At 39.0% G+C, this 27,017-nt stretch overlaps 1 protein-coding gene across 6 annotated transcripts in view; it reads left to right on the forward strand.

The window, feature by feature from the left end:
- Positions 1–421: 421 nt before the first annotated feature.
- CPEB2 (cytoplasmic polyadenylation element binding protein 2) overlaps positions 422–27,017 on the forward strand; it is a 52,279-nt gene continuing 25,683 nt past the window's right edge. For 3 of the 6 annotated variants that reach the window (XM_066185476.1, XM_066185477.1, XM_066185479.1), the window contains exons 1-4: positions 422–2,333; positions 4,989–5,267; positions 15,293–15,383; positions 23,575–23,625. In XM_066185476.1, the coding sequence (XP_066041573.1) occupies positions 1,140–2,333; positions 4,989–5,267; positions 15,293–15,383; positions 23,575–23,625 (1,615 nt within the window). In that variant the 5' untranslated portion in view covers positions 422–1,139. Of the gene's footprint in view, positions 2,334–4,988; positions 5,268–15,292; positions 15,384–23,574; positions 23,626–24,053; positions 24,414–27,017 lie in introns of those variants that run through there. The other 3 variants (XM_066185481.1, XM_066185482.1, XM_066185480.1) reach the window with 3 other exon arrangements.

Here is a 27,017-nt window from a genome sequence, read left to right on the forward strand (position 1 = left end):
CGCGCGAGGCGAAGGGGCGGGGCGAGTGAGCGCCTGACGGGATCGCGGGCGGCAGCAGAAGCCGGCGTCGCCGCTGCCTCTGCCCAGTCTGTTGGGATAAAAGCCGATCGCAGCCGCTGCCGCAAAACGAAACAAAGTCTTTTTTTTTTCAGGTGATAGAAAGGTCGTGGAAGCCCAAAGAGAGCCTTCCTTGCTGAAGCGGCTCACAGGGCTGGCATCTCCCCCTGCCTGAAGTGGTAGCACCCACCCGGCTCGTCAGCGCCAGAGGGGCGGGCTCCCGGGCTGATGTATTATTCATGAGGGGCAGGCCCACAGGCTCATTACCGGGGTCCGCCGGGCTGGGGCGTGCCCGTGACGTCACTGTGACGGATGTTCCGGCGCTCTTAAGGGCGCCGCGGCGGCTCTGAGCCGGCAGCGGGGCGGGGGCGGCTGTGGGGCGGCAGGAGCCTCGCTGAGGAGACCGGGTCGCCTGCCCTGTGGAGGTACCGGCGGCCTCCCCGCCTTCTTTCTCCGCCAGCGCCAGGCCCAGGAATGCCCCGCAGTTCCCCTGCGTTGCGGTGTGGCGGCTGGGGGGTCGGACGGAGGAGTTTCTGTCCGGGGGCAGTGACCTGTCCTGGCGAATTCCTGATCTAGTGGATCCCTGTGGGTGCGACTGCAGGCGGGAAGTGCCACCTTACCGGGGGTCCCAGTAAACGAAAAGGAAAAAGAAATCTCCGATAAAAATGGGCTTGTATCAAAAAGCTGCGATATTTTTAAAGCAATGCAGTGGCGTTGATGGGAAAGAAGAGAGCTTTATTCTATAAATAAGCTATTTTGGGACTTACATAGTGGTTTGCGATAGGCGGGTGTTTAAACTCTCCCTCCGCCTCCCAACACTTCGCCACAAAGATTATTAATTATCTTTGTTTCTTTAGTGTGCTGGGGTGGGGGTTCACCTCTGCGCCGAGCCGGTGTCAGGGGAGCTCCCGCAGCCGGCCACCCCAGCCCCTGCCCACCACCGGGTCCTTCCCCTCCCCGGAGCGGCCGCGGCCGCCTCGCCTCATTCCCCCTGTCCCTTGCCGCCCGCTGTAGCCGGTTCGTCCGGTCGCCACTGCCCTCCCTGTTTGCCCTCAGCGGTCGCTGCTGCGCATCATCAAAACATGCAGGATGAGCTGCTCCTGGGGGTGACACAGCAGCAGCAGCCAGGCAGCGAGAGGCTGGGCAGCAGCCCTGCGTCGGGACACCCCCCTCTCGGCCACCCCTCCTCTGACTTTAAACCCTGTCTCAGCCCCCACCAGGATTTAAACAAGCAGCAAGCGCAGCAACCACAGCCGCCGCCTCCTCAGCTGAGCCAGAAGAGGAAAGAGTTTAAGCAGCAGCTCAGCAGCCCAGCCCAGCTCGGCAGCAGCCACCCCCTGAATAACCACCACCCCCCAGACTATCATCACCACCCCCCTCAGCAGCAGCAGCAGAAGCAGCAGTTCAGCCACCCCACTGACAAGTACCAGCAGCAGGAGCACAGGCAACAGCAGCAGCTCCAGCTCCTCAGCGCTCAGCCCCCGGAGCCGCCGCGGACGGGGGATCACTCGCAACACCGGCCAGTCGGCCCCACCGAGCACCAGGGCGGCGCGGACAGGGGGGGTTCGGAGCGGCTCTCCCCTTCCTGCCCGGGGGGATCAGTGTCCGCGGACCCCAATGTGGGGGTGGCCGCCGCCTCCTGCGTGAATCCGCCTTCGTCTCCTCATCTGCAGGCGAGAGCCAAGCTGCCCCCCATGGAGTCCCCCCCGAACAGCCACTTACTGGGCAGCCCCGGGAACCTCCTGCCCGGCGGGCTCGGCTCTGGCTTCAGCAGCCTGCAGAGCCCGGAGATCCCCAGCCCCCATCACCAGAGCGGGGGCGGCTCCTCCTCGGCGGCTTCCCCTCCTCCTCCGCCGCTGCCCGGCTTCGGCACCCCCTGGTCGGTGCAGACCTCGTCGCCGCCTCCGCAGCAGACGCAGCAGCCTCCGGTCTCCAGCGGCGGCGGCGGCGGCGGGCAGATCAGCGCGATGCCACCCCCGAGCCCGGAGTCCGAGACAAGCTTCTACCCGGGGATCCCGTCATCGATCAACCCCGCTTTCTTCCAGAGCTTCTCGCCGGTGTCTCCTCACAACCCCTGCGCCGGGCCCTTCAGCAGCCCCTTCTCGGCCGCCGCCCCCCCGCCGCCGCCGCAGATGAATTTACCTCAGCAGCAGCAGCAGCAGCAGCAACAGCAGAACCGGAGATCCCCTGTGAGCCCCCAGCTCCAGCACCAACACCAGGCGGCGGCTGCCGCCGCCGCCTTCCTGCAGCAGAGAAACTCCTACAACCACCACCAGGTACCGGGCGGCGGCCGCGGCGGGGAGCGCCGGGGCGGGGAAGGGGGACGCGGGGAAAGGACCGAGGCTCCGCTGCCCTCGGTTGGCCGGCCGCGGGACCCGGCCAGCTTCGCTTTCGCCGGCGCCGGGCGAGGCTGCGCGGCGGTGACAGCCCGGCGGGACCGCGGCGGCGGCAGGGCGGGGCCGGCACGGCCCGGCGGGAGGGAGGGCACCTGCGCCCCCCGCCCGGTGCGGCGCCGGGCGGCCGGAGGGGTCTGTGGACAGCAGCCGCCCGGCGCCCGGCCGCTCTCCCCGCCCGTTCCGGGCGGCAGGTGCCGGCGTAGCTCTTCTGGCCCTCCTCGGTGCGCCGTCGCCTCCCCAGGGACGCCGGGGTTTTTACTCGGGACGAGAAGAGAGGGTTTGCGCTTAAAATAAGAGCTCAACCGCTCCTGTTGGTGTCTGGGAGTTCCGCCGTGAAAAGGCCCCCCTTGTCCCCCCGGGTCGCCCGCGGCGGGTGCGATGTCCCCGGAACAATGAGCCTGACAGCTCCGGCCGGCGCCGCCCCCCCGGGCTGCCCCTTCCCCAGCCGCGGGCCGGCCCTCTGGCTCGGTCGGACGGACACAGGTCGCCGAGAGGAGGGTCAAATGCGAAAGTTGACACCGTCCTGCCTTTTCGGGTCTTTTGACTGACATCGGTTGAATGTGTATCCGAGGACAGCTCAGTGTTTCAAGTTACTGTAGTTCTGTGACCAGTCTTAATCTGATTTTAATCGAGGGCTTTAAAGATCCCATGTTAAAATGGAAGTTTACATTTCTTCCTGGCGTAGAATATTAAAAGAAATAAGTGAGAAGCAAATCCTTGTTAATATTACTGGCTGTTGCATTATAAGCTCATTTTGCTCCAATAATTTGCTCAGTTATGAAGGGCTGGAGGTACATAGGCCTCATTTTTTTTTTTTTTATTCTAGTACTAAATCTGGTCAGATTTAATCAGTGGAGATCCATTGGTGTCAGAACTGGAATCTCACATTATGCGCCTGTTGAAGAACTGATTGCAATGCATTATGATTAGGAGCTAGTTATCTTTAACATTTATAATAACCTTCTTCAAACAAATTCTAAGCAATTCTCCAGCAGTGAGGTGTGCAGGAATTTTCTCTCACTTACAAGTTGTTGATATACCTAAACAGTGCCATGACAGCATAGCTGGCAATATTAGAGGCTTGTTAGCATTTGGCACTATCTCTTAAGGTTTGTTTCACAATAGAGTACCTGCCTCTCCCGAAATTCCAACACAAGTATTCAAGTTTTACAACGTAATTATCTATAATTATATAGAATAGGATGTTTTCCTGATTACTTGACCAAGAATGGCTTTAGTAGTTTTTTGGTTTGTTTTCTGGGGGTGAGGGGTGGGGTGTTGTTACAGTTTTATCTTTATGTCTTCAGAAAGTTCTCTTTTACCTGATGCATAACATATTGACATGCTTTAAATTTTTAAGTTACTAGAATTGCAGGTTGAGGGTTGCTTGCAGCTAAGCTTAGAGATAAAAGTACTGTTTTCACTTCACAGAACTGAATTTAGAATCATCACACACACCCCCACTCCATTTCTATGTTTGAGGAAAAGCGTTTCCAAGAACAGTCAGATTTGAGACTGCTAAAGATAAATACAGTTCTTCACTGTCAGTCATGCTCAGTGGGTCCGCCTCTTGGTAATATGACAGCCACTATAGGTCATTTTTTAGCAGAAGTTGTATCTTAGGAATAAATAAAAACCTATTCCTCTAAAAATCTTCTTTCTGAAAACTGCTTCCATTTTTATATTAGAGAATATAGTGCACTTGTAAGTGTATTTAGGTAGGTGTAAGGTACACCATATCTGGATAGGAAAAAAAATCATTAAAAAAAGGTTCTAGAATACACCCTGCAGAATCCCACAGATTCATTACTCCAGAAATTACTCCATTCATTACTCCAGAAATATTTCAGCAGTGGCTTCAGAATAATGCATTTTAATGTGGAAATATTAAGATAGCTCCTTCAAACAGATTCTCTGTACAGTAGTCAGTGCTCTTTTTGCTCTTATATGGTAATACTGAGACAATGATATTCAAAATACTGGAGTGGGGGGAATTAAATCTGTCATTTGAATTTTAATTTTTAAATTTCTACTCACTGTAGTGAAATACTACTACTCACTGAGTACTAATAATTAGTAGAAATAAAAATATTATTATAATAATAATTTTTAATTGATCTCTTTGAAAGTCTTCTGTTGCTTTTGCAGAGATCTCATCATACCATAGCAAGTAATGTATGCTAAGAACTGGTTTCAGGTTTTTCTGGAACTTGGTTTTACACCCTGGAATTTTTCTTCTGCATAGCTTTAAAAATGCTACCAGTTACTGAAATGATAATCAAAATTGCCTGCACAAATAGTGCAGCATTTATTGGGGAAACATATGGGGGAATGGGAATGACTTTTTTTTAATGAAGCTGTGTTTTCTTCTTTGCCTCAGTAACTAATTTACATGTTACCAGAAGAGAGTGGTTTATAGAAATCTCTGCACATTGCTTACTTGGTGGTTGGTTGTTTTGGGGTTTGGTGTTTTTTTAAAGTAGAAAAGTGTTTCAAGTGTTTTCCAAATAATATAAGTTGATCTTTCTTTTTTAGCCTCTTCTGAAGCAGTCACCCTGGAGCAATCAGAGCAGCGGCTGGAGCACAGGAAATATATCCTGGGGAGGAATGCATGGCAGAGACCATCGTAGAACTGGAACCATGGGAATTCCAGGAACTATGAACCAGATCTCTCCTTTGAAGAAGCCCTTTTCTGGTAATGTCATAGCTCCTCCTAAATTTACTCGCTCTACTCCATCACTGACACCAAAATCGTGGATTGAAGATAATGTTTTCCGAACTGACACCAACAGTAATACTCTCCTTCCTTTGCAGGTAAGGATGGTGTATATGGTGCGTTCATAGTCTTGCATAGCAGTTTTACTTTATTCATTTTAAATGGGAACTAAACAGTGGTTGCAGCCCCGATACTTGGTTTGAAAATTGTGTTTCTGTATTATTTTTAGTCTCAAATTGCAGTTAATCCCCACAAGTTGAGTGTATTCAGCAATATATGATTCTCACAGCTGAATAAGAATATTGATTGTCAAGAAAGACACAAACTGTTGACACTGATGATACAATAAAACATAGTATGTTTAATCCAGCAAGTATTTTCTCTATATCGTAATGCTTATATTCTTATAAATCCCTTTAAACCTTATGGTATTTTTTGTTTGCTCATCATTTTACTCAGGGTTTTTCTTACTTTTGTAGATGGTTCTGAAATCTTTGTCATGTTCGTCTTTTACTGGTGTTCTAGGCTGATATTTGTGTGTCAGCAAGATCTTTTTCCTCCACATTGTGGCACCTTTTATGTTTTGTTTTGCTTTGTTTTGTCTGTAACCCTTGTGATTTAGAAGTGTTAAATGGGAGGAGGTGTGTTAGAACTAAAGATCTCGATTAACTTCCTGAATTTTGCCAGTGACATCTTACGTGACTTTAAGTCACTTACAGTCTCAGTAATCTCTTGGTAAAATGTTTCTCCCATTCTTACCTGTATTTAGTCATTCATTGTCAGCAGATACCTTTTATTTGTCATATTTGTGACCACATTTGAGCTGTATTTGCAGAAATAGCAATCTAATGCTTATGTAGCTGAAGTAGTAGCAAAAGGGTGCTCCTTGGGACTAGATTTCGCACTAGAGTTCTGGTTTTTGGTATTATTTTTCTGGGGACTTTGGCTCAGGAGGCCATGTCCTGACTATCCAGATGCTCTCTGACGCTTGAAGTGGTTTTGAAACTTACCTGACTTTTGGACAAGCTGAAGTTACGCTCAAGTACATACATTTGGACCTGAAAACTTACTGTCCATACTGTCAAGACAGGTTCCATTAAGTAGCCTTGCTAGCTGAATATCATAGTTGAATAATCTTTTGTGTGGGTAGAAGGATGGGGAAAACGTGGTATTTTTCAGGAATTGTGTTCTATTAAGGAAAAGAGATTACAGATAGGTTATACTTTGCAGTGCATGGCAGCAAAAATAGTCCCAAAGATGCTAACCTAAGGAACAGATTTAAAAATATTAATGTCATCGTACATTGAAACTGCTGTGACATACACACTGTAATTCACATGCAGCTAAGCCCAGGCTGTGATTGTATTTGCTCAGCCAATGTGCCTTACCATTCCAAATGACCAATGCTTTGAACTTTCAAAAGCTTCTATAGCAGTTGTCGAACATAGATGATCTAATTTTCTGTCTAAACTATCATCTTGTGCATTTATGCTATCATCTAAATAATTTCTCGGTAGTAGGCTAGTAGAGAAATCCTTTCAATTTAACTTTGTAATACCTTAATGTTTCTGTGTAAGGGTTGGGGGATTTTTTTTAAGGGATAATGTCTAAGGGAGAAGCTGGGCATTCTTAATTCACACCTATGAGCACCAGACCCACCAATTAAATAGGCCTGTTTGGCTGTATTTATGCTGTTGATCTCTCTGTGCTCAAATCTCCCTGACATGTATAAAGTCATAGTTGCAGAATACTGTAAAAATAAACCTCTCTGAAGGGTTGAAATGTTACCTACTGCTATTGTGGAAACACTATATGTTTCCATAAATTACTTTGCTACATTGAAATCGTGTTCTTATTGTTCAGTTAGAACACTATTGTTGTATGATTAATTCCTTGTGATGACTGTTATATTTTGCAAGTCATACTGAAAAAGTTAAAGAGGGCTTGGAGCTCGTGCTTCTTTTCATCAGGACTTGTTGGCAATTGCAATGCTGTCAAACACCCATCCTGCTGATTTGTACTGTGCTTGTCTCCTTCCATAAAAGGCTGTGGTATTTAGATTGAGGATTCTTAAAGATACAGTAGGAATTTCAGAAAATACTAAAAAAATAGTATTAATTCAATTTTGTGCTGTTTGGAAAGTCTAGCCCAAAAGCATTTATGTGTGTGTAGAAGTTACCTATCTCTTCCAAGCTTCCACAGAGCAAACACATTTTAGCATGCATGATGGATATATACTGCATCATTCACAGTTTTGCAGAATACCTTTTGCTTTGGGCTAACTGCAGTAATAATTTTGTAGGGAAGGGGACAAAGCAGCTCTTCCAAACCTTAGCTAGCTCAAAATTCGCAATTTAAAAACAGCTTAGAAAAGCCATTGCTCTCAGGCACTTTGTGTAGATCTTTAATGTTCAGCTACCATTTTTTAAAAATGCTATATATATTTTTGCAAAGTCCAGAGAGCATTCGGGATGTCAACTGCTCATCCATTTTCTGAAAAAACATGTACTTCATACAAACAAGATAAACCATGGGGGAATTGTATGCAAATTTAAAGCTTTGCCCTTCCATCAAACTTCTTTTTTCTTTCATGTTTGCATTGCTGGGTGGGCCCCAGAATAGAACTGGCATCAGTTCTGATGTAAAAAGTATTTCTTACATTAACCCAGTGACAATGGATGTCATTACTGATAAGTGAGTAAACTATTATGAGTATTGCTTGTAGGGATCAAAGCCGATTTGCTGTACTTCTTAGTTAAAACTGAAGCATATCCCATATGAAGTTGAATTCACAATGGACACATTAGTTGCAGCAAAGCTGCTTTTGCTTACAGAAGTTATGAAGACATCTCTTCGTTTTTTTTAAACATTCAGGTTTTTTTGGTTTTAAGTAAAAGTCATTAAACATCATGGAAACACTGATTTAAACATGAGCAATTTAAGCATATAGCCAAGTTTTTATTACGTGCCTCATTGTTAGAAGCTTTCCTGCCTTTCTCAGGATTTTCAGATAATACAAACTGCATCAAATACAGTTCTTTATTGGACATAAAATCTGTAGACATAATTTTGTCTAAGTTGAGCCATACTGCTTCCACCATTGTAGGTATTTCATATATGGAAGGGTTGTTGCCTTGCACTTGAATCATTAAAGGATCAGTTAGAAATCTTGTCAAGTATTGATACTGTACAACTTAAGCATTTAATTGAGGGGCCTATTTCTCTCTCCTTAGAGAGAATCTAGGTTCCTTATTTAGATAATCTAATTCTCTAGAAGAACATACCTGGCACCGCTGACCTTACACAGCCCCTGGGATTCCACTTTAGGCACTTACATTGCATTTCAGGAAGTCAGATAATACGAATGTTCTCTTTTATTCCCTGACCTAAAGTATAAAAAAAGCTCTGATTATAGGGTTCAAAGCTGAAAATCTATTTCTCAACTTCGGTGCAAGTGTTTTTCCCCAAAAAATATTCTACAGGCATATCTGTGGACAAAACCCAAGGACAGAGATCAGTGTTTGTTATATCCACTCTTTTGATTTACACGCTATATATGAGGAAAATAATGAACTATTTCTATATTTTTACTTTTTTAGATTTTAGTATTCCAGTTTCTTGTAACTCTATTTTGATTGGAAGCTTAGTTTTTCTTCTTTATTTCTTGAAAATAATCTTACTAAAACTTGTTAAAAATGTTTACTACTACATATCAGTGTTCTGCAATTTTCATTCTAGTTGCATTCTATGAACATGAATTTAATTTCTATGTCTCTTTTGAATTAAGGAAATACACTGTGTGTCTGGGTGGTTTTCACCTTGATTTGTCCTTCCTGTTTGTTCAGACAAACAGTGTGTAATGCTCATGGTCCTGAAAGCTGAGTGTTCTTGTTCTGTGTTTAAACATAGCTCTCCAGCTGGGGATTGGTATGGTAAGGTAGCATCTTGCACAAAGGCATATTTTCCTTATTCTGTTTCTTTTTGAACTGTGCTCAAGTTCTTAAAGAAAGAAAATCACATGAAAAATAAAATGAGATTTAAGATTACATGGCACAACAGGTATTAGATATTTAATATAAGCTGCTGTCATGTTCTGCCTTAGAATCACTTCCGTTTGGAGAATTTCAAATTTTCAATGTGACAGTTGTAGTATAATTTAATACATCTTAACATTTTCAATGGCTAATCTAGATGATACACATACCAGTGAATATTAGGTGAAGGTCTGGTTGTTATAGTTGGGTTCTTAATGCCATGTTTAGACTCCTAAACGTGTGGCCCATTTTTTCAGAGGTGCTGAGTGTTTGGCAGCGGATGTTAAACTTGATGACATTGAGATTATCTAGCTGCAAAGTTTTCTTCAGAGTAATATAATTGTCCAAACACTGATCTGTAAGCCAGACTTTACCAGTTTATTTTTACTGAGGCTGTGCTGGAACAGAACAGTTTCAGGATTTTTAATGCAATGGATTGATTGCCTGGGACTGATTAAAATAACACACACAACCAGATATTTGTGTTTGAGGACCTTAATGGGGATATCTCTAATTGGGGAAAGTGGTCTATGGCCATGCTTTTAACCTCAGGATCACAGCCTTTGAATAAATAGCTTTAGGAGCTGCACAGATTAACCATTCAAAGGAATCAGTTAGTGGGAAGTTTGTAGGTCTTACCATGCAAATGTTTTTATGACTTCATATGACATAAGACTTTTCTCCTATTATTTAAATTTGCTTCAGTTATACAGCTCATTCTATTAATGCAATACAAAATCAGTAAGGAAAATTTAACAAAATATTTAACAGCCATGATAGTATAGCAGTGATGTATATGCTGAGTAGCTTATCTCACCTTGTTCTCTGAGTTAAAGTGAATGTGTTCTCACCTAAGATCCACCCAAAAGTACATCTACTGTGTGTGCTGATGTGTTTGCATTTAAGTTCTCAGGACTGTATAGATATTTCTAGATGTGAGGCAGGGGTGTGAGAAACTCAAAACTTGAATAACAACTTCCGTTTCAAATGTCTAAATGTCCCTCTAGTTATTTCATTGAAACTATTAATATACAAATTTTCTAGATTTGCCTTGTAAGTCAAGATTGCCAAGACTTTAATAATCTCCATAGTTTGGTGTCTGGTTGTTTCCAGGTTATGAATACATACTCTTGAGTTGAAGTATTCCAGTACTGGTATTTTTTGTTCAATTTTAAATGCCTATGTAGCTGGGAAATGGGTGTGTCTTTGCCACAGGATGGGTTCTTGGTGCACTTTAGGCTCAATTTAGTGAGCTTATGTAGCTGATTGTGTCATTTTAACTGTAAACACTTTGTTGTCAGGTTGACCATTCACAGATGTCTACCAGACATCTTTAGTTCTTCTTTACCACTAATGACACTGTGAAAAGTAATGTGTGTCAACATTAAGCCTTTCTCCTTCCTTTTTTTATAGAGCTAAAACCGTATTTTCAATAGGTTTTCATATTTAGGTTCTCATTTGCACTAGTTATGGTTTCAACAAGGGGCTTATGATTATATATATCCTTAATAAAATGAGAATGACTTGAAATTTAGATGTTAGCAGAGATATTTTAGAATATGTATGTAGAAATTGTTACTACTGCCAACATTAACACTGAATACTATATTCAGGTACTTCTTAAAGTGTGGATACATTATTCCTGAATCAGCTGTCACTTTCTAGTCTTAAAGCACGTTTTTTTTTCAGGGGTCAGGTTTAAGGTGAAAAAAATGGAACTTGTTATCATTTTAGTTGGGGATGCAGGTTTAAAAAGGTTTCTTTAGTTTAGCTTTTAACAAACTCAATTAATTCATCAAGGTCAAATTTCGAGTCCTTCTTGCAGCCAAGACCATACTTGAAATGACTATAAGCTTTATGACTTTCGTCTTCAGCCCCCATCTCATGGTGCTGCATTTCTTTAGAATATGAAGAGACATGTAAAGATTGTTTCTTAAAGATACTACCATTTACAGATTTTAATACCTGTGTTAGCATTCTAATTTTTTACTTCAAGTAGTCCCACAAGTCAGTTTAAAGCGTGTGTCCAAAATTGAAAGGTGTCAAACTTCCTAATTATGAAATAGTGTTTGTGATTAAAAAATAGCAAAGCTATTCACACTCAATATCTTCAATCCTTGTATTTTCTTTATGCATAAGTGACAGTGTATAAGCTTAGAGATGTGACTTCAGTTTCTGCAAATGCTCAAACAGGATAATATTTGCAAATATTGCAGGGATATATATATAGAAGTCCTAAAGAGAATGTGCCAAGAAAAACTATTTGTTCGTGAGTTTAGTGCTGAAACTTGCTCTTCAGAGGAAGCTGCCCTCCTCTCATTTGTGCATATTCAGATGCATGGCTTGGGCACTACTTCTCAAATGCAGACTCTTCATGTGTACTTCGCATGACATTGTCAACAGCTCCTTCTAGCACTTGTATTCTGTGGGAAGGATACGTTGTGCTTTTCCTATTTCTAAAATAACTACCACTTTTCTGTGAACTTTCTGACATAGACAGTTTTTTACTTAACCTTATCACTCAGTCTGTAGTTGTGATTCTGATATGGGGAAGGTAGATCAAGCAGGATTTACAGTCAAATATTTAGACGGTAAAAAGTAAAAAACTAGTCTGAGAATTTGTAGTGTTTGGGAGAAGTTAACTATAACTATCAGCTCTGAGGGAAAAAAAAACTAGCATTACATTGTAACATTCCACTGAGATACAGACCTTCTGACACAACAAGAGTTCACTTGCTTCTTAGCTCAGGATTGATGAGCCACAGAGCTGAAGGAAATGAAAAATATTTAACAGGAATTCAACCTTGACAATTCGGGAGTCAGGATGATAGAAAACGTGTATTTACATACATGCTTAGGTATCAGTGCCTTTGCACTACTGATTATCTTTAGTTTCATTATTTAAACATGGTTGATCAACAGATACCTTCCAAAAAAATCTGGAACTATCTTTAAGACAACATGGAAATAGTTCTAATTTTTGGGACTACTTCCATGTTGTTTTAAAAGTAGGTCCAGGTTGTTTTAGAAGATTACTGCTTATCAGTTGTGTTGAAATAATGAAACTAAAGCTAATCCTAATTCTTGGGACTGTTTCCACATGCATGGAGATCTGGAACAATTGTGTTCTGTGGTAGTGCTTTTCATGCTTGTCCCAAAAACTGACCAAAACCATAATGGAAGTTTTCTGATTTAGTACTGCCTGCTGTAGTGGAATTGTCCCATTTCAACAGACCTTTCTAGAAAATACTGGCTGGTGTGTGACCTACATTACTGAAACACTTTTAAGTTCTGCTTTGAAATTAAAGCTTCCTATTAGCATAGATGATAACTGTTCTCTTCAAAGATATGATATACATATTTGGGGAGCTCAAAGCAGTGTTGTAGCATTATAAGGCTGAGCTGCACAAAGGTTTCAAATGAACTTTGTACCCAGAGAATTACTTACTCCTTTAGAGACAGTTGAATTTCACATAATGTTGCTTTGTAGCATGCAATTCATCAGTGTCATTTGGAATAGAGATTAAAATTTTGAAGCACTGATTACCAAGATACTACCCAAATTCACGAGTGTGATTTGTGGGTAGTGGGATAGCAGAATGCAATTCCCGTATTTAAATCCTGCTGTACTTCAGTGTGCTCACAGCGTTTTGATATTGTGTGGTGTCTGCCCATTGTATGTTTCCACTGCCCAAAATTAAGTAATACAATTCAAGGAAACAAACTTTCTAAAAAGGATGGGGGAAGCTTATTGTTCCTTCTGTTCTAGCAGAGCAAGGCCTTTTGCTTTAGATACACAGAACTTTCAAAATAGAGTGATGCAAGGGTGAACTTAGAATCATTGCACCAGGTCACCCAGTAGAGCAGTTTACAAAGAAATTGCAAGCAGATGTTCCATGTTGTATTTTTCCATTCCTCTGTAAGATCTAGGACCAAGTAGCCCAGTTTTAGAAATTAACCATGGCTGAGCCTTTTCTTACAGACTCCTGCTCCACAGTGTCATTAAGTCTGTAATAATGACCATTTCCCAGACCTTCATGAGTTTCCTCAGCACAAATGTATGTAGCAGTGTTCAAAAATGCAAATGAGAAAATATGTAATGAGCCTGTTACAAAGATAAAACACCATATACAGTTCAGTCTGGTTTTTACCAGCACTAGTTCTTTTCCCTTATCAGCTACAAAGGTAGCAAAGCATGTTTTGTCTATACGCAGCACTGGTTTTTGCAAGAGCACTGACTGCCTACCAACTAGTGCTGTAAACTGAATTTAAGACTTCAGTAACAATCCTGATGAGATACCTTCTGAATCGTAGGGGACAGTAGGGAACAGATCCACCTTGGTCACTGCTCACACCTTCTGTAGAAAGCAAGTTTGCTGTGGTAAGCAGGTTCTTTTCATTGTGCTATTGAGAAACAAACCTGTAAGGGCATGGAAGCAGATTAGTCACTTCAGTTTCATTTGGTGGTTCTCAGTAACTAAACTGAATAAAAGCCAGCCAGTCCAAAATAAGGTTTACTGTGAACTAAAATAGTGCTGGTGACTTGTTGGCACTCAAACCAAGTTGAAGATTGCCTCACAAAGTATCAGAGGCATTTGGTTCGGCAGGAGACAAGAGAAACCTACTTCTTAAATTTATCATTAAATTGTTCTAAGGCTTCCAGAAATGTTAATTTGATCAAATCCTTATTTTTTAGCAGTTTGCTAATCCAACAGGAACCCCTTACTCTTAATAGTTGTTTGAGATAGAGAGAGGTGGAAAAAAAAGCTTCTCTCTCTTCATCCTGACATTGACTAAGCTTTATTTAAAGAGATGAAAGTAAAACCCTGGTTTCATCATAGCAAAGCTATCATAAGTTGTCATGTGTTATTCATACAAAATTCCTGTTCCAAAGCTTGTTTTTTCACTCCTCCAATGTGAAGAATACCTGTTTGCTGAGGGACATAGTTTGAAATGAATCTGTGGTTCTGCTGAACCATCATGGAAAGTCACCGTGAGTGTGGGTCACATACCTTCTGTTCCTGTAATATACATACTAAGTAGATGGCTGCATCTTCAGGGAATTTCACCAGTCCTGGGATGTATATGGTGTATTTCATCCTACTGTGCTGAATTACTATAGTGAAGACAGAAGACAACAGTAAAATTAGGGCACAATTACAGGATTTAAGTGCAGTACAGTCTAGGCAGAAGCTATGAAAGTAGAAGAGATTATAGTTTTACACAAACTCTTTTCATTTTCTGAAAGGTTTCCCAGAAAGACCAAAGAATTTAGAGATCACCTTTTTTCTGTGTATGTAACTTTGGTATAATGGAAAACCTGGGAGGAAATGGCTTGGGTAAAAAAAAATCAGTGAAAACATTTTCAATTCATTGCAATAACTTATATTACTGTCAGTGAAAATATTTATAAAGATAGTACGGTAACTTCTTAATAATCATGTGTAAAAGAAATTGTCCTCTATAAGGCTGATAATCTATCAGTAAGATTTGTGATGTTTCATAGTTTAGCTTTAATTTTCCACCCTTTAACCATTAAGTGCTGACCATTTGTAACTCAAGCCTTTGTCTGCAAAGGCCCTGAAGCCAGCAAGTGCAGCCTCGACAGGGGCTGTGGCCCATGCCAGGCACTTGGCCAAGCACCAAGAAAGTGCTCTCTTTTATGTGACATGGCTGTCCTTGTCCTATAGTTCCCCACCTTCCTCACTGTTTTACCTGTGCATGAAATGAAATTGAACTCTTGTGGACATTAGTCTCCCTCATTATTCAGCCTAATGCATAACTGTACTGTGGATCACTAGAACTGATTCAAGCAGTTTTGAAGGAAACGGGCAATCACCGGCTGTCAAATGCATACACAGCATTTGTTCACACTGCATCACACAGAGTTCTTCACCCTGCATCTCTAGTTTTGTATGTGGATGCTGTTAAATTACAGTTAATAAAATCAGATCTTACTTTGTACCATTGTCTGTCTCCGGAGTGTCTGAGTGGGCAGCTGTTAGAAGGAACCTGTGTTTTCCTTTCAAGTTTTTTGTTAAAAGCTACAGGATTTGTATTCCAATACTAAGGCTTTTGTTTTCTTTTAGGATCGAAATAGAATGTATGACAGTCTGAATATGCACTCTTTGGAAAACTCCCTTATTGACATTATGAGAGCAGAGCATGATCCACTTAAAGGTATGTTACTGTGCTAAATAAAGAAAAAAAGGGTCATCCATTCTGCATATTTGAATTAATACTGATTGTTAATTTAGACTCTAGGTTCATATGAAAATGGCAAATGAACTATTTTCTCACTCAAATGAAAAGTAAATTTTAAGCTATCTTTTCCTGAAAACATTGTTTCACAGTCACTTAAACCACTCCCAGTGTTGCCAGTTAATTTTCCCTTTCTCTACAGTGGAAGTTGAAAAGAAAACTACGTCCATTGATAAAATCAGGTTTTGTCCATTTAAGTATTTTTTCAAATCTACTGGAGGATTCTAATGCATCCAAGAAGTCCAGAAATACAGTTGGCTTTAGAATTTAGAATGCTGGTTCCTGTTACAGTCCTGGGCTCTATTAATCATTTGGCGACAGCAGTAAGCATATAGCTGGCATAAATGGGCTTCCATTTTAACTCCTCTTTTCACTGTACATTAACTCACTCTTGTGAATTCTCTTCTTCCATACTTTCTCAGGTAGTGTTTACTATTGAACATCGGGGCAGGGAACCCACATCATTTCACTTGGACTGATCAGATGTTACTTCTTTTGTGGTGTTCTAATTAGACTAACACAATCTAATTTTAAAATTAACCAAGATTTCAGGCTTGCTTTGTAGAAATTAAATATCCGTATTGAAGCAATTGAAAAATAAAAAAATCTTTTTTTTTGAGCATTTTTTACTCCCATCCATTCTCCATTTCTTGAGGCGCCTATACTTACATTACCACAGAAGGGCATGTTATTCTCCTAGTTTGAAGGATACCTTGCTAGTCTGCTCATGATTCTCTTAAGAACTGTGTAATCATTTGGAAGACCTGTAGCATTCAGATAGCACTTAATGGTATTTTAATATTTAATATAGCTAGCCAAAATTTGGAGTTTTTTCCCAAGCTAAAAATCTGTACAAAGCATCTGTAAGTATGTAGCATTTAATTAAATCCCTAATTTCCTTGACTTTAAAGGAAGTGGAAGTCAAAAATTACATTTTCTTAGGGTTTTTTTTTAAATCTGATCGCTTCTTTCGTACTTCCTGAGAGAGTTAATTCCATTTTAGCAATTTTACTTAAGTCCATTATTCAATTCAGTTTGTCTATTCTACGTGTTTGCCAAACATTATTAAGTAACACAAAAGATTTGAAACTTGTGAACAGCTAGCCCAGTGGTAACTGCTGTGTGCTAAAAGCATGCATATCTCTTTACAGACAAGGTGACCAGGTGTATTATTCCTGTTACAGAGCATTCTTGCTTCTATTTGCCGTGCTCAGGTGGTGACCACGTCTTTCCTTGTCTGAATGCTACTGTTAGGCATAAAGCTAGAGAATGCAGATCTTCAACTGCAATACACTGCCATTGGCACCTCTTACGTTCCTGAAGATGAAAACCATTCTGTTTCTTCTTTCTGTACATGCTGACACGACAAATGGAATTGGTTGCTCGGTTCCCCCTGCCATCTCACTGTTTTAATTTTGGCTCTGTAATGCAGAAGAGATTTGTGAGGCACAGTGAGCACAGAAAATACCAATTTTTATTTTTATTCATCTCTTTGTACTTCATTATGTTACAATTGACAAAAATGATGTATTTCTTATAATAATTTTCCGAGGACAGTAAGGCAAGACAAAGCTTTAAGACTTGAAATTTGATTTGGTTCAAACGTAGTTACCTTGAAAATCTCAGTAGTTTCCATCTGTGCTTTCTAGGGACATGAGAATATGGTGTCAGTCTACAGTTAAGAGATTTATTTTTTTTAACAGTTAGACAGTCATGTTCTTGCAGTGAAAATTCTGCTAAGTTTTATGTTTGAACTAAAACAGATGGAAGCCATAGATAGTGATGAACTCAAAGGAAACCCATTTTTCTGTTCAAGTGCCAGAGAACAATGCACATGCCAACTGAATTTAAATAGAGTAATTGTGTGCTGCTATTTAAGTTGATGGATATTTTTTCTCCGTGGATGTGATTTCAGCTGAAATTGCTACGTTATTAACAATAAAGTACGAGAAGTGTTCCTTACGAACTGAAAATGGGAGGAAGAGACCTTGTGGAATATCAGCCTTTTAGTTTTTTACTGTCCTCTGATTTTTTTTTCACCATAAATCGGAATTTCTGTAATTTCTGAGCAACTTTGACTTTTTTTTTCTTTTCTGCCAGCCATGAAACTTTAACTTGGTTATATCAGTCTCTGTGACTTTTCACCACAGAAAGTCTGACATTTATTTAAAACTCCATCATATTTGCTTGCAGAATGCACAGGATTAAGATGATGATGATGATTATTATTTATTAGTTTGTTGCTCTTATTAGTATATAACATTTTGTTGTAACTAAAGAGTATTTTGTAACTAGAGAATATTGTTATGACAAGTTTTCAAGTAAATATAAGCCCACTTAAACAATGCATCTTTTATATCTGATCACAGCAGTAAAATGAAAGTCCCTGGAATTTTAGGCACGTGTTTCAGATTTAGCTGCTTGCAATATCTGGAGTATGACTAAGCATCTTGTCTGAAATTTTGCACAATTCAGAACAGACAGTCTGTGTACTAGCTCATAGCTTCAAGTTTTGCATGTCAACATCCATTTTAGGAGCAAGTCAAATTTCACCACTTTTGCTTTCATGAACTTGAGAAAAAAAATAATTTCAAATATGATTCACTGAAAGCTAAGTTTATGCCTGCCAGAAAATTGTTTATTGATGACTAGTTTTGGCTTCACTTAGACAAATCTTTGTCATTACAATGCACATGATCAAAAGAAAAGTAATTTTTATCTTTTGATAAGATATATTCAAGGTAGGGTAATAGGGAGAAGATGTTTGACTTCACTAGTCATTGCGGCAGGAATACTGATCGTATTAAAACTAATCTTTTCCATGCAGCTTTCTTGAAATGCATTTCATAACAAGACCTTAAGTAATGTTTAAGATTATCCCATCCCTTCGATTCCAGTGAAATAAAAACTGAAGTTAAAATAATTCGTTTTTATATCATTATTCTTAAATACCCTTTTTATTCTCCTAATAGTTCTTAAAACAGTTGAGAGAAGAATTAAAATATATAGCCTGACAAATATAGGTATTGCTAGTATAACTCGTCAGATATATCACTTGCATACCTGCTTTTCTTCTTCCCCCTTCTACTCCCCCAAATATCAATGCATTTTGCTGTCAAGAAGTGGGAAAGATAATGGATTTGGGCTGAAACAGATCATGGAGGAAGCTTAGAAACGGTTGTTACATTTTCTATGCAATATCTATTAGAATTGAGGAGACTGATTTAATGGAATTCATTACCTGCTGTTTTAAACATCCTTCTAGTAAAGATTGTGGCACAGAGAACATTGTCTTTCTTTCAAAGTCATTTGTTTTATTTTTTGTGTTATGAAGCACTGAAGTTTAAAGCTGCACAATTTCTTCCTAGAGTAATTCAATTTGTGCCAAGAAAAGAATTTCTGAGGCTGGAAAAAAATATAGAGGGAAAAATTCTCTCCGTAGTCTCATAAAAGACTTTGAAATCTTACGTACACATTCTACTTTCTGTCATAGAAATTTTTTCTGATAAAAGAATATATTTAAGATTGAGACACTGATTTGTCTGAATACATGGACTGTGAAAGACAACCCATTTGGCCTCATTCTGACTTGCATAATTCACACGCAAGCATTGGAAAATGCAGTCTCTAGGTTTTCTGTAACTAGGTGTTGTCCAAACATGGGTTTGTGCTGTTGTCTTAACTACGCTGATTCCAAAAACCGTGCTTTCTGAAACTGCTGTGATCCTCAGCCATTCACTCTTACTGGGAAAAACTTGACTTGGAAGCCTTTTCTCTCCTACTCAGGAGACCTCTTGAAAAAAAGGAAAAGGGGTAAGGAATTTTGGGTTCTCAGTCTCTCCATACTACACATTAAGATTTTTTTTTAAAAAGGGCGAGAGTAGGCATGAAGTACCAGACTTGTGAATCCGTGAGTCAGTAATGTTTAAAGCAGTAATGTTTTAATATATGGGGATTCCTCTGACAGTTTAGTTAAATATGAATAAAAAGTATGCATTTCTAAAAGTAGATGTGAATTTGCCTTAAAATTAAAAAGTGACTATGCCATGAAGTAGTTTACAAAAATTGAAATTTGATTTTCCCCTATCAGTTACATGAGATTGCAGAAATGTTGCTAAAACTAAGTTTGTTACGCTTTCCACATGTTTGGATTAGCAAGACTCTTAATTGGATTCAGTGGATAAAGTGGCCCACAAAATTTATTTGAAGCTTTTAATTTTTTTTCTGTCCTTGGAGGAGAATGCATTGAGAAATATGCGTGAGGCAGGCAGTTCTGTTAATATTAATTACATTTAGATAAGGAAGAGGAGGCTAGGTTTAATAGAACTCTAGTTGCGTAAGAAGTGTCATGCATACCTGCTGCTTCTTAGCAATGCTACTTTCAGTTTAGCCACGATACATGAGAATTATTAATTAGCAGTAACATGGTGAAGTTGCAAGTTCATGTTTGCACAGGGAAAATTTTTGCAACATGATGATCTTTCTGATGCAGAGTGGTAATATTAGGTGCTGTATTTGTTCCAGGTAGTAGCAGGTTACAAATTTTGGATTCTGTAGAGAATCCAAATTCTGTAGAGGTTCTGCAGAGAGGTAGTGAAATAACTTGCTTTACATTTTTCAGGAATGGACTAAGTGTATTATTAAAATATTAGATCTTTTCTAACTAATTGGTAGTTGATTTTAAACTATTCAGTCATCTTTATTGTTAAAACTACTTATTTAAGCAGGTGGAGGCCACTGGAACTGCTAGAAGACCCTTGAATGGTTTATACAGTTCTAGGTTTCTGACATTGAAGCAGGATGGGATTAGATAGGATTTGTGCCTTGTTCTTAAAATGGTATCATTTTTTTGTTGTTGTTGTTGTTTAATGCATTGAACAACATACAGTGAAAATAGCCAGGTAGAAAGATATATGCGATAGAAGCAAAGTAAATTGTTACAAGATGGTTCTCCCATCTTCTGTATTCTACATACTGATATTTTAAGTGTGGTTTAATATAGTAAATGTCCATTTAACTAGAATGATGTATTAAAAATGCTGTGGTCTGAGCTCTATGTAAAACTGATCTTGAACCCAGTTCCACGTGTGAAATGTTCTGAATTTATTTATGTCATGAAATTCAGGTGGATAGCCTAGAAAACAGTGCCTTTTACTTCAACAGATTAAGCTGAGGGATAAGAACCTAAATTAGCATTTTAAATCAGTAGAAGTGATTGCATTTTGAAAAAGTAAGCAAACATTCTATGTTTAAAATGCTCTTGAAGTTGTAAGTCCAAGTTCTAGACCAGATAGCAAGTACAGGGGTTTAGTGCATTGGAATGCAGTAAAGTTTTGAAATCGCATTGAAATGAAATCACATTGAAATAACGATGTAAATAAAACTTAAAAGTATCAATATAGCAGTGTAATGAATATTGTGTTAGTTTTTTTCCTTTGTAATGAATATTGTGTTAGTTGTTTTCATTTCTAACCATGAAATAACTTATTATCTGAGTTAGCAAATTCATCTTCCCAACAGGGAGATGGGGTTTTGGGCTGCAGTGGTGGGGCCCAGCTGCCTGGTGCAGTCCTTCCCTTCCACTCAGTGATAAGTCCTTCATTATTTCAGCTTGGCATCTTTGTTTCAGATGCAGCTTATTTGTGAAGCTATAAAGGGGAAAAAGCGAAAGAATGCAAAAGCAGAGTTATAAACCTAGAATTAGTAAATTCTAGGTTTATAACTCTGCTTTTGCATTCTTCCGCTTTTTTAGATGTTTTCTGCCTTTGCATTCTTTCGCTTTTTTTAGATGTTTTCTTCCCCAGGTGTTGACACTAGTGAGCTTCTCTGTCCTACTAGGCCTTAAATCTGACTTCTGTTTACAAAATCATTGCTGGAAAAAAACCTCTATCCTTTGTCTCTCTTGCTAAATAGGAAAAGAGGATAAATTCAGACAGGGAGAAAGACTGTTACCACAGACTCAAGGAAGTTTGAGATAATGTCTCACAATTTCTTTTGTCATACTCAATAAATACAGCATTCTGATTTGAAAGGAACACCCTATATTATTACAAGTATTTCTACAGCAGTGTGTATAAACATGATATGATGGTAATCTTGGGAAATTCTTGCTGTTAGACAAATGAATATTAGCCTTAATAAAGCAAAAACCTAGGAAGTATAGCAAAGCAATTTAAACACCAAGCTGAGCTGTGGCAGCTCCCATAGTGCAACTTAAGGATCCCTTTTTCCTGATTCTCTGCCTATTTTACCAACATGCATTGCTAGAAGGGCAGAATTTTTATACTTCCAAGAAACATTGTGTATAACTGTAGATGTTCAACGTGAGAGAACAAATATATTAAAACTTGAAGACAAGAAACATAAAGACAGAGGCTCCTACAAAGGTTTTTGTTTTGTATTTTGCCTAAGCCTACTCAAAGATTCTGTTGACGTTGGAGAAGACAGCAGAGTCCTTGTGGATGGCATTCTTCTGCCCTTCTACAGGAACTTGCCCTAGCCTTTCAGCGCTTCCAAATTCAACAGCAAATTGGTGTTACCTAATCTGCAGGTGTTCTGGTACCATCCATTCTTACAATATTATCTGTGGAATGCCAAATAGTTCACAGTTGTATAAAAGTCTTTTTGCCACAATGCCTGTAAATAAATAATATGGCTGAACAAAGTTTCCTAAATTATCCTAATCTTGCTATTTTTAAGTTTTACATTTCAGAGTTTGCAATGTGTTCGATATGTGTGATATTTTCAGATTTTTTTTGGTGGAAAATTACCGTGTTGGTTTCTTAAAGGAGAAAAGTAAAACCTAAACCCCATTACTTACAGATTTACAACAAAAATGTTTTTTATTTAACCCCGAAGGTGTCCCTTGCGACTCAGAACTATTTCAAGAAATTTCTAGTTATGCTGCTAAGTCATGGATTTGCCAGCAGTAGAGGACCAAACAGAGTATGATAAGAATTGCTAGACAGCCTTAATATATAGCTTGCTGATTTGGTTTTTTTCTTTTTTTTCCCCTGGGGTTTCTTTTTCTTGCAAGCCATCTGCATATATATGGCCCTTTAAAAATGTGTGAGTTCTACATGCCCATTGCTTCCAGACTGGGTTCTTCTCTATGCCTCTTCAAGCATTCCCATTTCCTTCAAAAGATGTACATGTTTAGGTCACAGTTCTCATATATATATATATATATATAGTATTCTTCAGATTATAAGCAAGCAAGCATATTTGAATTGCAAGATAGGCGGCAATGCAGTTTTTTGCATATTCAACTGCAGTTTTTCCAAACACAGCAGTTATTGTAAATGTCTCTCTAGGTCAGTGTGCACTACTGGTATGTTTGCAGCTTCCTGTAAACAGAAAAAAGTCTCCTTTAATAAAAAAGGAATTTGTAGTGAACAGACACTTCAGCTGTGCATTTTAAACCATTCATTTAACTACTAAAGTATAACATGCCACCGGCGTAGTAAAATGCAATTCTTGAAAAATTCTAATGTCAGGATATAAGGTTTTCAAATGATTTTTAATTCAGTTTAAAATGCTGAGAATTTTACCTATAACAGTCTTTAATTTTGTTGAATCTGTAGATAAGCAACTGCTCTAATTTTGCTAGACTTACTGAAAAATATTACATACCAGGGTTACATGAAATACACCAAGATGCAGTCATAAATCAGTTAATAACATTTTCATGCCTTATTTCTTATTAACATGATTTTTCCTAAATTGATTCAATAGAGAAGCACTAAGTTGTAGAAATGCCACTCTGTTAAGCTATGTGCATAGTGCAGTTATTCACAGTCACTGTGAAAGAGAAGACTAAAGCAGTCAGCACTATTTCTGGGTGTCATGAAACAAAAAGTGGCTTTATCCTATTGGAGCTGATCCCAAAGTACACTGCAGATCTCATGACCAGAGAATTAAGGTTAAGAAGTCTGTTCTTTTCAGCTTTAACTTGGGTCAAGGGTATTGTTGGTTAATGTGCTTGGAGTTAAATATTAGCTCTTTATTTCCCTTAGGCAAATTCTAAGCAGTGATTTTTCATTATTTTTTCTAGCATAATAGCTAAAACCTCTGCATTTGTTTTGTTCTTTGGTTTTTGTTTTCTTTTAAGGTCGCTTGAGTTATCCACATCCGGGGACTGACAATCTTCTGATGTTAAATGGTAAGTTCTAATCTTATAACAGTTTGTAATTATCTCTAGCTTAGTTTAAATCTGACATGCTGGTATAAAATTATACTATTATATTCTGTTACTGAATTACTTGCCTCTAGTCTTCAACACTGATGGGACTGTTGCCATTTTTTGAAGTTGAATGGCAAGAGCTAATCTTGCAACAGCCTTTCATTATATCTAGCTTATTGGAAATCTGAAATGCTCATAATGATCCACTATTCTTTTTTGTTCTCAAGCAAACCAGGGGTATGTTTTCCAAAGAACTGTAAGAAATCTATTATACTGAAACAGGAATTAGAAAAATAAGACTGCCAGAAACACATGTTTTTCTATATTGGGTAAATAAAGAGTGAACTAGACACTTTGCATTACACTGGTATGAAATAACATTTTATTTTTGTTGGGGTTTTTTAAAGTGGCTTTTGTCAAGCACCTGTCTAACCATGAAATATGCTGAAGTTGGAGTTCATGTTCATGTTCCTGTTCCTCTCCCAGTAGTTCAGACTTCATGAACATCTGCTACTCAGTGAAGGCATGAACTTTAGCCTTTGTTCAAGGCTAAAGAAGGAAGCACAGCTTGGTAATCCATCTAAGTCAATAATAAATCAGGGGTTTTGCACATAAATGTTTTCTCCAGTGGGAAAAATCAGAGCTGTAGCACCACGGCTTCTCTAGATTAGAAAACGTGGAAGTTGTTGTACCAGAAGTACACTTTTGTCATTCACTTGATGAGTTTAAGTGTTAACAGTAAAGATCTCTTAATAAAAAAAATATGGCCTGAGCACATTTTTTGTGGTTTGAAATTATGTGGAGGGATTTTTTTTGTGGTGGTGGTGGTGGTTTTTTTAATTGCCTTACCCATTCTGCTCAGTCATTTGCACTCGTGCAAATGGATATAAAATGTAAGCAAATACCTATTTTTCCTGCATAACACTGAGTAAATGTTTAAAATTTTAAGGAAATTAAGATTTACCTTTATACCCAGTAAAGGGAAATACTGCATAATAGCCATTTGAAGAAGTAGATCCTTTGGTATTGAATAGGTAACTTTAAGATAATGAAGTATCTTGAAAAGAAAAAATAGGTACTTAACCATTGAAATAAAATCAGTGTTTAGCCAACACTATCTTGATTTCTCTACACTGAATATCAATGTGCTTGATGTCACAACATTTACAACTTTTTACTTGCTGTATTTAACTGCAGCTTTAAGACCTGTTCTGCAAACTGGTTTGTTCAGGTGGTATATGTGCAATTGTCATTATCTGCTGCTGTACAGGGAAGTGTTAGATGGGAAGGTGTGAAGAGAAACTTAAATATTTCAGTGAGATGTGCGTAAGAAATTAATATTTTAATTCATTTAGTTTTACTTAGAATGGTGAACATCTCTTTTTAGAGTTTTGCATGCTAAAAAAATAGCGCATGGGAACTGCTGTTACTCTGTGGACTATCTAGGAAAGAAGGAGTGTGTTGTTATCATGGACACTGGAAAAACATAGTGATGCCAGTCTATCCTAAAACCTTACCACAAGCTAGAACATGCACTGAGGAATATCTTGCTTTTAACACTGGTGTGGTTTCTCTTGTATTTTGAAAGGTAGCACTTAGTGTGACTGCTGTCCTCTTTAAAAGCTGCAATATTATTTTCAGCCTTCAGTGAGATAAAAATAACTGTTTGAGTATCTAAAAGGTCCTGCAACACATAATTTTTAAAATTATGCCCTTTAGAATTTAATTCAGAGCCTTGTTGTGTAGACACCTAGTCTCTGCCACATAGCTGGAGTCTGATGTAGCTGTCGGTGCAGGCCAGGGCAGTCAGGAACACCCTTCAGAGCCCCTTTAGTGTCTTAACTGCAGCTTCTTGCAGCTCAAGAACTGAAGCACCGGGAACAGCTTTTGGGCAGCTCCAGCTGCTCAGACTCTGCACAGCCTTTCTTTCTTAGCATAAATTGAGAGGCTTCCTCCAAATGTGTAGTAATGAGAACTATGGTTTGAACACCTGTTGATGGACTTGTAGACTTCAATTTCCTTTTCCACTTAAGTGGGTTCAAGCTAGAATTTCCCTCTATCCCTGTAACTGGTGCCTTGGAGGGAAAACTGGGTAAATAAGAGTTAGTAATTCAAAGACTCAAATTTGTCCTTTAATTTCTCAGTGAGTAGCTATGAAGAAGAGCAGGAATACCAGACCTTCATGAAGGCAAATCACAAATATTTTTAAACATCCTCTGCCCATTTATGCATGCACTAATACTTAACACTGACCTTCTCTGGATTTTGATTGGTTTAATTTTAGTGAACTGGTATCTCTGGATTCCAGCAAGGTAGAATATGAGCCTAACATGAGCCAGGCTGAAATTTTACAGCCCTTTTAAAATTAAGCACTTCTAGATAAAACTTTTTTTTTTTTAGGTAGTTTTTCTTCTTAAGTGATAGATTTTTTTTTTCCAGCTTATTTAAAATGTACTTACTGAACTGTACCTAATATTAATATTTACAGTTTTCATTGTTTAAATTACTGAAATGAACTAATGGAAACCTGATTTATGTGTTTTAATAAATTATATATAATTATATATCTGTTTCTGCTTAAGCTGTAAAAAAAGTAATGCATTTTTAATGACTGTTATCTCTCAAAAGTCAAAAAAAAAGATACTTTGGAAGGGGTATACCTGACTGCATCTTTGTCAGCTTAGAGAGAACATTTGTGAAGCAAGTAATAATACATGAGTCAAGTTTATTGGGATGTAGGATATTTTTCCCCATTATGGGGTTCCCCTCACCTTCTGTAGTTTAAATGCCTTGATTTTTTCAACGGCTGTTGAAACAGAATTCCCCATTTGATTAGTTTAGTAAGGGTGTATTAGACTTCTTAGAGGTACTATAACTGGTTGTGCTTCTAAAGAAAGCGGTTTTACTTCAAATAGAAATTACTGAACTTCCTATACAGGAATTGCTAAATGAACTTCTGTAATTTTTTAGGTGTGCCCAGCTTGAATGGTCATAATGATGTCTTTCAGCTTTAAAATCTATGAAAGTGTTATTTCTAAAGAAATCTAAATGGAATTTGGGCACCCAAATCCAGTAGGATAAAATCGGAATGAGGCACCTGCCTCCTTTAGTCTAGACTCCTGGGAAATTTTTGCTGTAACTATTTATGGATTTCTTTGAATTACAATTATTAATGAAAAAGGCTTCATCATGTCTCTGTCATTATTTGATGGTTGTGTCAGAATGTTAATGGCAAATAGTATTTTATCTTCCTATAAACTTCACAGTTACCTTTGTAGGAAATTTGCCTGGTAGTTTTTCCTGATACACAACGTGGTATTTTTAATTCAACTCAGTCTTTCAGTTGGGTTACTTCAATATGTGTGTATTTG

Source organism: Chamaea fasciata, unplaced genomic scaffold (genome assembly GCF_029207755.1).
Source record: "Chamaea fasciata isolate MVZ Bird 193981 ecotype frontalis unplaced genomic scaffold, bChaFas1.0.hap1 SCAF_6, whole genome shotgun sequence".
In the NCBI taxonomy this organism is placed as follows: Eukaryota; Metazoa; Chordata; class Aves; order Passeriformes; family Sylviidae; genus Chamaea; species Chamaea fasciata.